We start from the raw sequence: 14,114 nt of genomic DNA on the forward strand, positions 1-14,114 counted from the left end.
GGCAGACACAGACATTCAGTCCATGACTGAATCCATTTAGTTTATCACTTTGTCCTGAAGTCCAGTGGATTGGGATGAAGGATGCAGAATGCAGAGGCCAGATTAGCAGGCAGAGAAGCAGGACCAGTCAGTGAAGAGGTGGTCAGTCTGCCGCAGAGACCCGGGAGGTCGTGGCGCCACAGCCACCCTTTGGTGGCTGCAGATATTTCCCATTTCGCCTTCCTGTCTTCTTCCTTTCCCCTGCTTTACCTTCAAGGGACATTCTGAATGAGTGAGTGGATCTTATCTTTGGGAGTAGGTATGTGGAACATACGTAACTAACATTTGAAGAGGGAACCTTTAAATACATTTATTTGCCAGTTGTAAGAGATCTGAGCCCCCAGAGGAAGGAGGGGAACAAAGGCAGTGATGAGGGAGGTGTGGGTGTAATCAGAGGAGGGCAGAATGAGAGCTGCGAGTACAAAGAGCAGGTGTTTTCCCCGGAGCAGGACGTTGCTGGTTGTACTTAAAGCCTATACTTGCAGTCAGGGAGAAAATTATAAGTTACTGTTTAAAAAAAATTAATTGATACTGTGGAGTAATAAAAGTGGAATGAGTTATATAGCAAAGGCGTCTAAGTAAAGCTTGCAGTTGGGAAATAAGGGCAAGAAGCTGAGACGTAAGAAGGCAAGTAGTGAAATGAGACGGGAAAGTGAAGAAAGTCAGAATCCTCCCCCATTTGTTGTTATTCAGCTCTTCCTTAAGCTACGTACATCTGGAGGTCAGATTTCTGTTCACATTCAAGCCAGGATCTTTTTGGGATCCCCGAGGCCAAAGGCTTAAGGACAGAGAATGGGGAGAAGGGGGGTGCGGTCAGCTTGCTGAGGTGGTTGCTCAGGATTCAGGGCAGGTGAGTGATGAGTTGGCAGATTAAAGTCTCTCAACTCCTGTGGACACTCGGTGATTCCTGGGGGCAAGCGCTCCCCTCTGTGAGAAAGAGTGAGAAACGAATTCCTGCCTTTGAAGGAAGCTCATCAAGTAGAAGTGAGTGATTCAGAATGAGGTGTACAATAAAAGCCATTTCAAATTCTTGAAAATCATATATTATATAAAAGGAAGAGGCACTCTAACCATATCATCAGAAGAGAAAATCCTTTTTGGATTTTAAGAGATGGCTTTCTAAATGACAGAAAAAAAGGTTTTATTATATTCTTTAATTGATTCCTGCCACTCAAGAACTAAACAAAACACAGGTGTGAGTTCATCACCAACTTGCTGCCTAATATCTATACATACATACACACATATAATACAGTCAAATGCATGCATGCACATATATGCACACACATAAATACATTTATGTTTATTTTATGCTAAAAACATTTATAAATAACTTGAGAACAAGGATTCTGCCTTATTCATCTTATAACAATCCCAACTCTTACGTAAGCATAGTAGAACTGAACATGTATTTGTAAAGTCAATAAACACATTGCAAATAGACATTAAAGGATATTAGCTCTAAAATGTCAGAAATAAATTAAATTCTCTGAAGCACACAGTACACACAGAAGCATGAAATAAAAGTGCACAAAAGATACTTTATATTTTATGTTTTATCAAGGATATTTAAGAACAATATATATAATAATTTGGAATAGAAAATAGTCTTGTATCTTGTATTTTGTGTGATAGAGACTGAAATAACATGCTCTAAAAGAGATGAATTATGTAATGAGCCTCATTTTTAAAATTAATTTTCACTTATATGTGAAATCTAAAGAAGAAAATAAATGAACACACAAAATAGAAAGAGACTCATAGATACAGAGAATAGACTGATGGTTGCCAGAGGGGAGGGGGTTAGGGGACTGGGTGAAAAGGTGAAGAGATTAGGAAGTACAAATTGGTAGTTACAAAATAGTCATGGGATATAAAGTACAGCATCATAACAATATAATAACTCTGTGTGGTGCCAGGTGAGTACTGGAAATATTGGGAGGGGAGCACTTTGTAAAGTATATGATTGTCTAACCACTATGCTGTGCACCTGAAACTAATACAAAATAATATTGAGTGAAAAATGTAATTGAAAAATAAAATTTACATTAAAAAATAAAAATAAACTAAAATTAAGTCCCCAAGTGAAAAGGTTGATGGCACTCCTTGCCCCATACTCTCAACCCTTTAAAATCTGAAAAATAATTTCTGTAAGTTGGAAGATAAAAGATTAGAATACAATGTCTGCTCCAAGTGTGGAAACCTTCTAAAATTGTCTTACAATGCATTCAAAAGACTGTCGGGGTTGGAATACTGTGGTTGTTTTTCTTGGGTAATTGTACATTACATTTCAGAAGTTTCCTGATCTGGTGATAGTTTTTACTGGTGTAGTTTGTCAACTGTTCTCTCTAGTCTTATTTTTTGTAGGCATTAAAGCAGGCAGGCCTCAGAGCTGTCAATGAGAGAATAGATCATAGGGGGTGAGGTGGGGTGATTTTTTTCACCAGAAGTTTTTATTAGCTCAGTGAAAGCCTTTCCCTTCTTTCAAATAAATGTCAATAAGTGGAAAAACATGCCTCTTGCCAAATTTAGGGGCAGCACTAACTTGAAAACATTGGAGCAGCAAGTTGAACTTTTGTCTTGGGGAAGTTAAGCGTTACGATTGCTTAACCAATGCACAGGTCCTGCTCTGAATATAAAATCTCAGGTATGTCCCATGCATTTTTGATGAGTACAGTGAATTCCAGATGTATAATACTCTGAGAAATTGAAAATGTTGATTTTGTGTAGATTGAAGCCTGGCCATTATTCATTTGTTCACATTTACCAAGCGCCTAAAATGTGTCAGATGCTATGGCAAAGAAGTGAGGATTCAAAGATCTATAATAGAAATTCCCTGTTTGAGGAAGCATCCTGATTAATGGGCTTGGCGGGGGAGGGAGTCAGAGAATCAACAATCCCTGGCAGTGCAATCGGGCCACTGTAATACTAACTCATGGAGCCTTCACCTGCACCAGGATTATTCTAAGTGCTTTCTGGGCATTACTTCATTTAATCCTTGCAACTCTATGCAAAACATACAGATCCACAATCCCTTATCTACACTTCCGAACTCCATAAAGTCCACACAGCTGTGGAAATGGGATGTTTATTTTTAAAACTCATTCGACAGCAAAGTTTGATCTGATGTGATGCTATTTCTTATCTCTATCCAATTTGGCATGAATAAATAATCATACTTTTACTACAGAAATATTTGTTTGATTACTGAGTACTGACCCAGATCCTGCTGGAGATTTTATTCTTGTACTATTATTAGGTCCATTTAACAGAGGAGAAAACTGTGACTTAGAGGGATTAAATAATTTTGTCCACGATCTGGCATCTAATAAAAGGCAGAGTCAGGATTTGAATTGAGGCAAATTCCTTAATCTTTACTACACACCCTGGCTTTCAAATGTTATGATGCAATTAAGCACAAGGCTCTATGGGCTCTGTGGGGCTCATCTAAATTAGACTGAGAGTTTTAAGGACGGTTTTCTGAAGGAGGCATTGTTTGATTTGAGTGGGAGGTGAGTAGGAGAGTTAGGCAAAGAAAGTAGGGAAGGGCTTTCTGGGCAAAAAGCAGGCACACATATGTGAAACATACAGGGACAGGCTGGTGTGATCCTTGGACTTTAGTAGAGTCTCAATAAATGATACAAATAAAATGATCCAGTGGGGGTGGGTGGGAATGGTAAATGGTGCCGCTTGGTAAGAGCAAAGGGTCATAATGAAAGTCAGTATGAGTAAGCGGTACTTTGATGGCTCATAAAAACAACAGTGTGTCTCTAAAAAAAATGGTAAGAGAAAAAAAGAGAAAATTGGGGGGAGAAAGATCAGATTTTATCAGAAAAGTTATTCTGAAAATTGTTTGTAGTTGGACAAAACTGGGGTAATGTTGCCATCATGAGGCTGTGCATTAATCCAAAGGAGATATTTTAGTGCTCAGATTTGGGCTGCTGCACGGCAGTGGGGATGGAAATGAGACCTGCCAAGGAAATAGAATCCAGGTGGGTGGGTCTCTGAATGTGCTGTGTGGGAGGAAGGGCAGAGAAGTCTTTAGTGGCTCCCAGATTCCTGGTTCGAGAGGAAGAAAGGCTGAAGGATAGATTGAGTTGTAGATTCTTCTGTGGGTGTGACACCTGAGGATGACCTGAAGGGTTTTCTGTGAAGTCCTTGACAGGGTTCTGTGTGGCGAGCCAGGGTATGAAGATGGGGCTGGCATTTGAAATAAGAGCAGCGTAGCCGCTGAGGGGAATGGAAGAGAAAGCAAGAGATGTGCAGGATTGTTACTATGGAGTAACTCGAATATTCTGCATTAGCAGGTCTCTGAATGTTTTGCATGTTAGATCGAGACATACTCTTTAGTGATTGATTCACTCTTTAACAAATATTCAGTGGAGACCAATTTTGTACCAGTCATTGTGTTGGATGTTGAGGGCAACTGATGAATTAGGCCCGAGGGTTTGCCATCTAGGTGGTTACCTAACAGACAGATTTTGAGTGGGGCGTGTTTACTTAGTTTATTGTCACCATCACCAGAGTAAATTCAACTTCCTATACGATCTTTATTTTTATATTTTGACTTCTTAATTCTATTGTCTACTTTGCCATAAAAGCCAAACCAAACCAAGAATAACAAAATCCCTAAAAGTAAGAAGCCCTCTGACTTCTGTTCAACTCACCACCGTCTTCCCAATCACCCAGATTTGAAACCTGAGTTGTTCTAAATGCCTCTTCCCCTTGGCTCAAATATTGATTCACTTGTAGGATCATCAGTCCTCCGTCTAAACCTGCGCCTGTGTCCCCATCACTTTGTTCATTCTACCTCAGGGCCTCTGTTCAACACAGTCTCATTCCACAAAAGCACAGGGACTGGGATGTGTAGAGTAGGACACAGTTCCTTCCTTAAAGCGACGTGGATGGCAGGGTTCGGGCGCCAGCTTCCCAGCTATTCCCGCGTCCTCTGGCGCTTCCTCGCGCTGCACGTGTACGTGGCTCAGCACAGTGCTCGCCTGCCCGTGTACATGGCTCAGCACAGTGCTCGGCTGCACGTGTACGTGGCTCGGCACAGTGCTCGGCTGCACGTGTACGTGGCTCGGCACAGTGCTCGGCTGCACGTGTACGTGGCTCGGCACAGTGCTCGGCTGCACGTGTACGTGGCTCGGCACAGTGCTCGGCTGCACGTGTACGTGGCTCGGCACAGTGCTCGGCTGCACGTGTACGTGGCTCGGCACAGTGCTCGGCTGCACGTGTACGTGGCTCGGCACAGTGCTCGGCTGCACGTGTACGTGGCTCGGCACAGTGCTCGGCTGCACGTGTACGTGACTCAGCACAGTGCTCAGCCAGCACTAAGCCTTCAGTCTCTGTCCGTTTGCTTTCTTCCCCTTTCCCTCTCTTCCTCCTCAGCCTTGTGATTCGCAGATCCCTGTCTCAATTCTCAGTAATAACCTAACTCTGACTCTGAGAGAAGAATAAAAGGAAGAAAGAAAGATTTAAAAGAGAGAAAGAGGAACGCTATCTTGCTAACATGGGGCGCCCGCTTTTCCCAGTAAAGTTAGCCTCTTCGCATCTACACATTGCTGCAGATTTTCCTAAAAACCAATGCTAACTTTATCATGCCACATGACAAATTTATCGGACAGCTGAGAGTGGCTGTTTATTGCCCACCGGATAAAATCACATTGTGTTCCTGACCCTACCCCCACATCACTTGCTGTTCCCTTCAGTCATCTCCTTGGCCGGCCCTAGCACTTCATGGCCCTACCAACCCTGTGCTCAGCTCTTCACAGCTGTGTTCCCTCTATGTGGAATGCTCGTTCCCATCTTTACCTTTTCTCTGTTGAAACTCTTCCTGTCTTTCAAGACTCACTTGCTTGGCCTATCTCTGCATAATATTTTCCCAGACCCCGTCAGTACTCATCTCTTCCTCTTTAAGCCTCATGCGATCTTTGCTTATAGGTCATAGTTTTTTGAAACACTAAAGACAAATCCTGGCCTTGTCACCTCCTAGCTGTATGATGTGGGCAGGATATGTATTTGCTCTAAGAAAGCTCTGTGTTCCCATGTGTGCAACAGGAATAATAATAGTACCTACCTGGAGAGATTTTTGTGACCACTGAAGGGGTCACAAAATGCATATGAAACACATAGAGCTGTGCTCTAGAGCATGTGGTCAGCACTCAGGAATTAGCTGCTACCATTGTTGTTACTATTATTACTATTTTCTCTTTATAGCACTAAACATCTTCTATAGTCCATCATAGTTTTCTGTTCACATCACCCGTCCTCCACTAGTTCAAAAGTCCCTTGAGCTCGCCAGTCCCGTTCGCACATCCTTCGCACCCTCCAGAGCACTGCGATGACCGAGCAGAAGCTTCGTCAGTGTGCTTGGAAAGAATAAATGCCAATCATCTGGCTGATGGTTACAAGAATTTTGTTGGTTACAAGAATTTTGTTGCCTACAATGTGTTCAGACAAAATTTATTTCATGAAACACAAAATAAGACAAAAGTTTTTGCTATAAAATCAGAATTTAGATTACCTTATAAAACTGTCAGGGTACAGGGGAAATGAGAATGTGCTCTGGTTGTTAAAATTCTCACTCAAGCAAGGGTTAGGAAAGGAAGCTGAGCATATCCGTGGAAAGACTAGGAGGAAATAAGCCAGGCATGTCAGAGGAAGGTCCTCTGAACACATTTCTAGTTGCCAGACAAACTGAAGAACAACAAGAAGTCGGTATTGAATTGGCGTGGTCGGTGAACAGGAACCTTGAGTCGTGAACAAAAAGTACTTAGGTGTTAAAAATGAGATTCAGTGGTTTTGCTGCTAACGTGGGCATTGAGCAGGCCTAAAGTATAATTTCTTGTAGCTACTTTAATAGTGTTAAAAGTAGATTTCTGTTAAAATGACATTGTAGTAAATAGATTTTTCTCTGTAATAGAAAGTGAGTAAATAAGGTAATCATAAGAAACAAAATGAACAGATCTGAGTAAGTATGATAGCAGGCACTTTTTTTCTTGATGTAACTGTTGAAAGTAATGGCATTTTGGAAACCAGAAAAATGTTCAAAATGTATTTGATTTCAGAAAAGATTAGGAAGAGGCCGAACTCCGTGAGACATTTAGATTTTCTCCACAGAACTAAATTAAAAAAGAGGGTATTATGTAGCTAATAAAGGCAAAATAAATTTTCCCACCGATGTAGATAAAGTAGATGAGAAGGTAACTAATATTTATCGAGTACCTATTATTTGCCGGGGTCTTTACAGTCATCATTGAAGTTTATTCTTCACAGAGCTCTCTAATAGAGGTCTTAATGTTTGCCCTTTAAACTTGGAAAGATTGGCTAACTTTTTCAGGGCCACAGAACTAGGATAAAATGACAGCTAAAATCAAGCCTGTCTGGAAATCAAATATATATAGTGTTTTCACGCTGCCTCCCTCCTATTGCTTGTTAAAATAGTGTGTCATTTTCTCATGTGGTTTTTCCCCTACTTTTTCCTTCATATTTACAGTGCAGAACAGTTGATGGAGGGTGTTTTAAACCAGTTGTAACAGTGTTCCCTAAAAATCAGTAACCATTAGGACATGAAGGTTTTGCTTACAGGGATTTGTGTTGCTGGTAGCACCATGTCTTCATATCCCAGACCAGTAAATATCTGAGGAAGGAAAGGAAGGAAAGAGAGAGAAAGAAGAAAAGAGTTCCAGGTCTTTCTTACAGCCCCACAAACCCTCTAAGAATTGTTGAGTTGTAATATAGAATATTCTTTGAACTCAGTGTTTACTCATTTTGAAAAGCTCTGCTGTAATCATCTTGTGACTGTCCTAAGGATCTGTGGACAAGTCTCAGAGTTTTTTACTTTGGTAGAACAGAGATGGCATCTTTCACCTGAGGACTCACAGTTGTTGTGGCTCTTTATAGAATAAAACCAGAAGTCTCAGCATTGCAGACCCTGAGCGCTGTCTTGTTCTGAGGATCTTCATAGGCCAGTGCAGATAACTACATATTTACTTTGGTGGAAACATGCGAATGGATGTCTTCTACATAATTCATGGATGAGCTTCTACATAAACCCATCCATGACAGGCAGTATTTCTGGTCTACGGAAATGTAAGGGGAACATGACTAAGCAGCTATACATTTTTGAGATAAACCACCATTCTAAATGTATGGCTTGATGGTGTTATAAGGTCCTCAAATTTAATTTACACTTCTATGAGCTTCTTTGCTCCAAGACTTATTCGGTCTGAAGTCTGTGAGATCTTGTTTTCAGGTTTCTAATAATCAGACAAGGGTTAATACCAGAGGTGGTTTGTTGCTGTGTTTAGAACCGTATCCTGCCACACTTGAAGAGAGAATTTATTTAATGTAAATCTGTATTCCAGGAAACTCTTTAGTCAGGAAAAGTGAAGCAGCTTTCTTTGTAGAACTTATACCTGTGTGTTATAATAGCTGCTGTTTTCTCAACATTTCTAGATTTGGACATGAGAGAAAAAGAAGCAAAATAGACAATATAATTCTTTTTTTTAAATACTCACCAAAAAATATGTTTTTATCGATTTTTTTTTAGATAGAGGAAGGGAGAGAGAGAAACATCGATCAGTTGCCTCCCTTACGTGCCCTGACCAGGGATCGAACCTACAACCTTTTGGTGTACAGGACAAATGCTCCACCCAACTGAGCCACCTAGCCAGGGCAAGTCATTCTTGAAATCTCACTTGACTCACCCCGAAATGACGTCCTTCTTTCATCTTTGCAACCTTCTGTAGACAAAATACTACTTTAGTATTTCTCATAATGAAGCCAGTAGTAAAGGCATTTGTGTTTTTGTCTTATCTTTCCAACTAAATTATAAGATTTTTGAGAGCAGCTACTGTTTATAACTATCTTTTTATCCTAAGAAGACTCTAATATACAATAGATATTGAAGAAAAATGTATTTAATTTAATTGACATGTGGGTGTATTTAAATAATTACTTTTTTACTCCTATTTTTTGTAATATTTGCATTTTGTATCATAGTGAAATTCTTGATCAGCGCACGTGCTATGTGTATTGTATGTCTGTGTTGAGATCATAGTGAGAAAAGCTATGTGAATTTTAGAGTGACCGTTTTGTCTCTAGATAGTGCATTCATTCTGGAAACAGCTCAATATGAATACTACATTTAAAACTCAATTTAAGTCCAACCATATGCTATGGGTATAGAGTCTTAAAATGGTTTTAGATACGTTAACCTACCCAGGTTAGGAGTTAATCGCTGAAACTAAGTGATTAGCTAAGTATTATTGTTATATATAGCATCTGCATTTAGATGAATCCAGGTGTGTATTACTTTTTTTTTTCTATAGAGGATTTTTACTATATTGACCCTTGTCACTGGTATGAAATCAGTTTTACATAGTATGTAAAGCTGCAGAGCCGATACATTACGGCCCACAGGAAAACCTTGGCCAGCTATCACTGTAAGATTATTGATTCTATATATAGTGTCCTGCAATGATTACACTCATATTACTTTTGTTCAGCACTGCTGACTGATAGTGTTTTCCTTCCATCTTTATTTATTTTTTCCATTTTATTAAATTTAAAATTTGCAGAGGCAAATGATTCAATTTTGATTAAAATAATAATGTGTGAATATTTTTAATGAAGATGAGTTAGAAACAAGTTCATTTGGTTTCAATCCCAGCTGTTACCAGGACTGTTGAATCACATGAACAATGATATTTTTAAGAGGATGTGAAAATAGCCTTGATTCTTACAGACTGGCTCAGAAACCTCACATCTGAAAGGTCTGCTTTCAGTATTTGTGAAATAAAACTTGGAATTTGTTCATTATTGCATCCTGACATACTCTTCTCAAACATTGGAACATAGTAGTGATTTACATTATATCGTAGTATTTCCCTCCTTGCTTTATTTTATTTAATTTTACTTGTTATATGTTGAAAGTGTTGGAGGAAGTATTAAAAATAGAGAAGCTGACTGATGGGATGGTGGTGGAGTCCTCAGGGGTGTGTGAGGCAGGGAAAGGAAAGGAGTCGACATTTGACCAAAACTGCATATGGAGCGGCAAGAATTAATGATTATTGAGACGACCTTACAAAATATTTTCTCCTTGCTTCATTCACATTCTGTTTTGTGAAGGGCTACAAAGTTAAAGTTAATTCTTCTGTGAGATTATAGCATTTTTAAAAGCTTTTTCTAAGGTTATAGTTTAGTTGATAATTTTAAGTACAATCAACTTTAAGTAGTGTGCAAAAGTTTTAAAGTGATAGTGTACAGGAATTCATATTTTCTGTTTTCAAAAATGTCCTGCTGCCTTAACTAATACCTGAAATATCCCAAATAAAAAATAATAATAATAACCCGCCATATTAAAATTCATAAAAAACAGTGTAGGTTTTAAATAGCTTTCCACTTGGCTTCTAGTCTACAATTGAAAACATTGAAATTGACTTGAAGGATAATGGCAGAGGAAATAGGTTCTAGCTTTCTTCATTTGGTAATTCATTCTTTTAGTCATTTATTCAAGAAACATTCTTTGAATGCCAAAATTAGCACAAAGAAAACTACAAAATTTTTATCCCCAAACTCTCAGTCCCATGTAGGGTTTGAGGATGGAGGGCCAATGAGAAGTAAATTGTGATAAAATATAATAACAGAGCCTTGTACATGGTGCTAGGGAAACAGATAGCAACCCCTAACTGTGGAAGAGAGGGAGAGTAAGCCACATAAAACATGACATTTTAGTGACATCTTTCAAAGTGGTAAGAGTTTCCCAGGAGAATCATGGGGAGTCACATCAGGCATAGGGAACAATATGTGTAAAGTTGCAGATGTATTTAAAAACCTGAAAACTGTCCTTACCTTGAATTGCTTAGGAGCACACTCACTCATTTCAGTGACCATGAGAGTAAGTGACAACAGAAAAGACCAAATCCCAGGCTGTATAATTATTTAATGTTTATTGAACACTATCATACTCATCACGGAATATAAACTGAAGCTTGTTGGGCCTACCTCTACCCGTCTAATTAAGAAGACAACCAAGACAGGGTTGAAAGCAGCATCTAATCAATCATCAGCTGTCTTAAAGGGCCTGTGGCCATCCATATAGAGACTTATAGATGAACTGCTGCACTTTGGATTGCACTGGGCCAAATTTGGTGGCGGATGTAGATTTATTTTGCTTTAGGCAGCTGAACCAGAGGTAGGTGGGCTGCCCATTGTGGTCCCTCTGAAATTTTATGGTGGTCCAAGGGTAGTCCCAATTAGGAGACCCAGCTATTTTCTGACCTCTCATCAATATGTATGGATTTATAAAAACTGTGAAATATTCTAATACCAGATAATTAGGGTGAAATTTTATACCGTTTGGGAAAATTCAGCCAGGAATTTGTAGAATAAAATATCTGTTCATGCAATTATGAAACCTTAGTGATTGAAATCTCTTTCCTCTGAAAAATTATTGGGAATAGTCTGTAAGATTATGACAAGGCTAAAGTTAGAACTGTCATAACTTTGTGCTTATGTTACAGGACATATAATTTTGAAATGTTAATCTTTTTTAAAAAAACACACAAAAAACAGCATTCTATTTTATTAGTTGAAATAATTCTAATCTCAACTGTATATGCCAGAAGAATTTTTTTTCAAAGTTCCAGGTATATTACTATTATAATATATTGTCTGGAATACAAAGAGTTCTAAAATGAAAGGAAGTTATTTATTTTTGCTTTGGTGGTTTACATCAGCAATTTTCAACCAGTGTGCCACAAGAATTTTTAAAACATGCAATACCTAACTATTTAGTCAGGGGCACTGACCTCTTTTCCCTTAGATTGTCAAATGAAAAAATGACAACAGTTAACACAACAATAGTCATCCAGTGTGAATGAATCAAAATTATACCTATTATTTTGTGAGGTGGGCAAAATATATAATAGGTTTTTTGGTGTATCACAGAATTTTAATAACTAGTTTATGTGTGCCGTGAGATGAAAAAGGTTGCAGATTTCTGTTTTACATTATAGTGAATTAATAGCTGGATCAATATAAGTATATTAAAACATATATTTAATTTTGTTTAACATATTATTTTAAAAATAATATTTAGGTTAGAGACTGAGTAATAAATAAGAATTTTGGATGACTGAATGAATTTGTGTGCATCTTCTCACTTATATTTTATTTCTACTCATCTTGATTTTGACGTTAGATCTGTTTTCTCTCTCATATTCACTGTACTTATCCCTTACATTTACATTTTTGCTGAACACTGAGCTAGAATTCTGAAGTTATAATATTCCTGTGAACTTGGGCAGGCTGCTTAAGCACTCGGACCTCCCACCGACTCATCTTTAAAATGCTGAAAATGACAGTGGTTCTGCCTCCTTTCAGAGGTCCTGGGAGAGTCAAATGCTTCCGTGCTTGCAAAAATATCAAGTTATACACAGTTAAAGGGAGTATCATGTTGACTGTATATTTTACAGTTGATACTTGCTTATATTATACAGTCAAGTTCGCCTTGTTAACAGAAGTCTGACACTACCTTTGCAGAAGGACGGAACTTGTTGCGGAGGCCGAATGTTTCCTTAGTAGTTTGCATATGCGTCTTTATGCCTGCAAGCTAGCTGTGCCTCACTCCCAAAGCTTCAACTCCATTATCCTGGAGGTCAGAATTCACGGAGCAATGCAGTTTCACATTCTTTCCTGTCACCCTTCTCATGCTGCAGGAAAGGCTTAGGTGACAGAGGTGTTTAATGAGAATAACTCCCCAAGTATTAACTACAGAGACCATGAGCAGCTGGCTCTGGGATCTGCTTCTGACATTGACCCCCCACCCTCGCTTATTCTCTCTTTCTGTTCCTTCCTACTATTGGTGGGCCTTTTGTCCAAATCCTTTTGCATTTAAGGTGTGTGGATGTGTAAACTACGTATGTAATTCAAGAGGAGTGTACAGTGCTTTAAAATATGAGTAATTCCTTAATATGTAATTTGTGTGTATCTGTCTTTGAAAAAAATACTATACAGTAACCAATACAGTTTGGAAATTTACCCGAGTAACAAAATTGTCTTCCTCGTTTCAGAACATGATGAGTGCATCACAAATCAGCACAACTGTGATGAAAATGCTCTGTGCTTCAACACTGTTGGAGGACACAACTGTGTTTGCAAACCAGGCTATACGGGGAATGGAACCATGTGCAAAGGTAAAGGTTTTCAATGCCAACAGGAATAATGTAATTATTAGGAATAATGTAATTAGGAATAATGTAATTATTATCCCATTAGGAATAATGTAATTCATCTCCACCTCCCTCCACCCCTTCTCATCACTGTTACCTACCTTGTGTGCACTATCCGCACACACTGAGAGCTCTGCAGTGTGGCTCATAGCCTTCCTTCTGGTTACATCAGTGTTTAAGTGCCAAATTGTTCAACAGCTTTGACTAATGTTCCTTGACCTCAACCACAGTGGTTTTCCTCTCTGTTCCTCTCTAACATATCATATCCTGGCCATCACTTTACAGAAGTGCCCCACCTTTGAAATCTTAAACTCCAACATTTTATTGTCTGGACCTAGGCCCCTCTGCTTGCGGTTTGCCTACTCTGTTTCTTCTACAACTCTTGAGCTTCAATTTTTCCTTCCTTTACATGCTGTTTACCAGTCTCCTCCCAGGTGCAGATTTTCTTTTTTTGAGTCCAAGCGTGACAGCGTGTGTTTTTTTCCCAGCACCATATTCCACCGTGAAATATCTGTATTTTGAGTCAGCCTCACAGTTTTTCTTTTCTGCCCTCTCTTTTCAGCTGTTGATACTAATTAACTGGGAATTTTGGATCTCTACATTTTATACTTTCCCATTTTAGCTTCTTTGTCAGTACCAATTATCGGTAATTCTTTTAAATGTACTGTTGAGCTCAGATTTTCATTTCGTCAGTGGATATTCCAGCTAGAGTTCACCACCATCCATTAATTCACTCTCTCACCAGTGCCTCTTTTCCTTCATCAGATGAGCCGACCTCCTACTTCATTAGGGAAACTTTCTAGTTTGGAAATTCCACCAACTCCCATAGGATAAAGT

General features: G+C 39.0%; 1 protein-coding gene across 2 annotated transcripts in view; it reads left to right on the forward strand.

Annotated features, from left to right (window-relative positions):
* NELL2 (neural EGFL like 2) overlaps positions 1-14,114 on the forward strand; it is a 280,535-nt gene that overhangs the window by 188,422 nt on the left and 77,999 nt on the right. For both annotated transcript variants that reach the window (XM_081129767.1, XM_081129768.1), the window contains exon 15: positions 13,119-13,241. In XM_081129767.1, the coding sequence (XP_080985893.1) occupies positions 13,119-13,241 (123 nt within the window). The remainder of the gene's footprint in view (positions 1-13,118; positions 13,242-14,114) is intronic.

The sequence above is a fragment of the Miniopterus schreibersii genome (assembly GCF_964146895.1).
Source record: "Miniopterus schreibersii genome assembly, chromosome: 2".
NCBI lineage: Eukaryota > Metazoa > Chordata > Mammalia > Chiroptera > Miniopteridae > Miniopterus > Miniopterus schreibersii.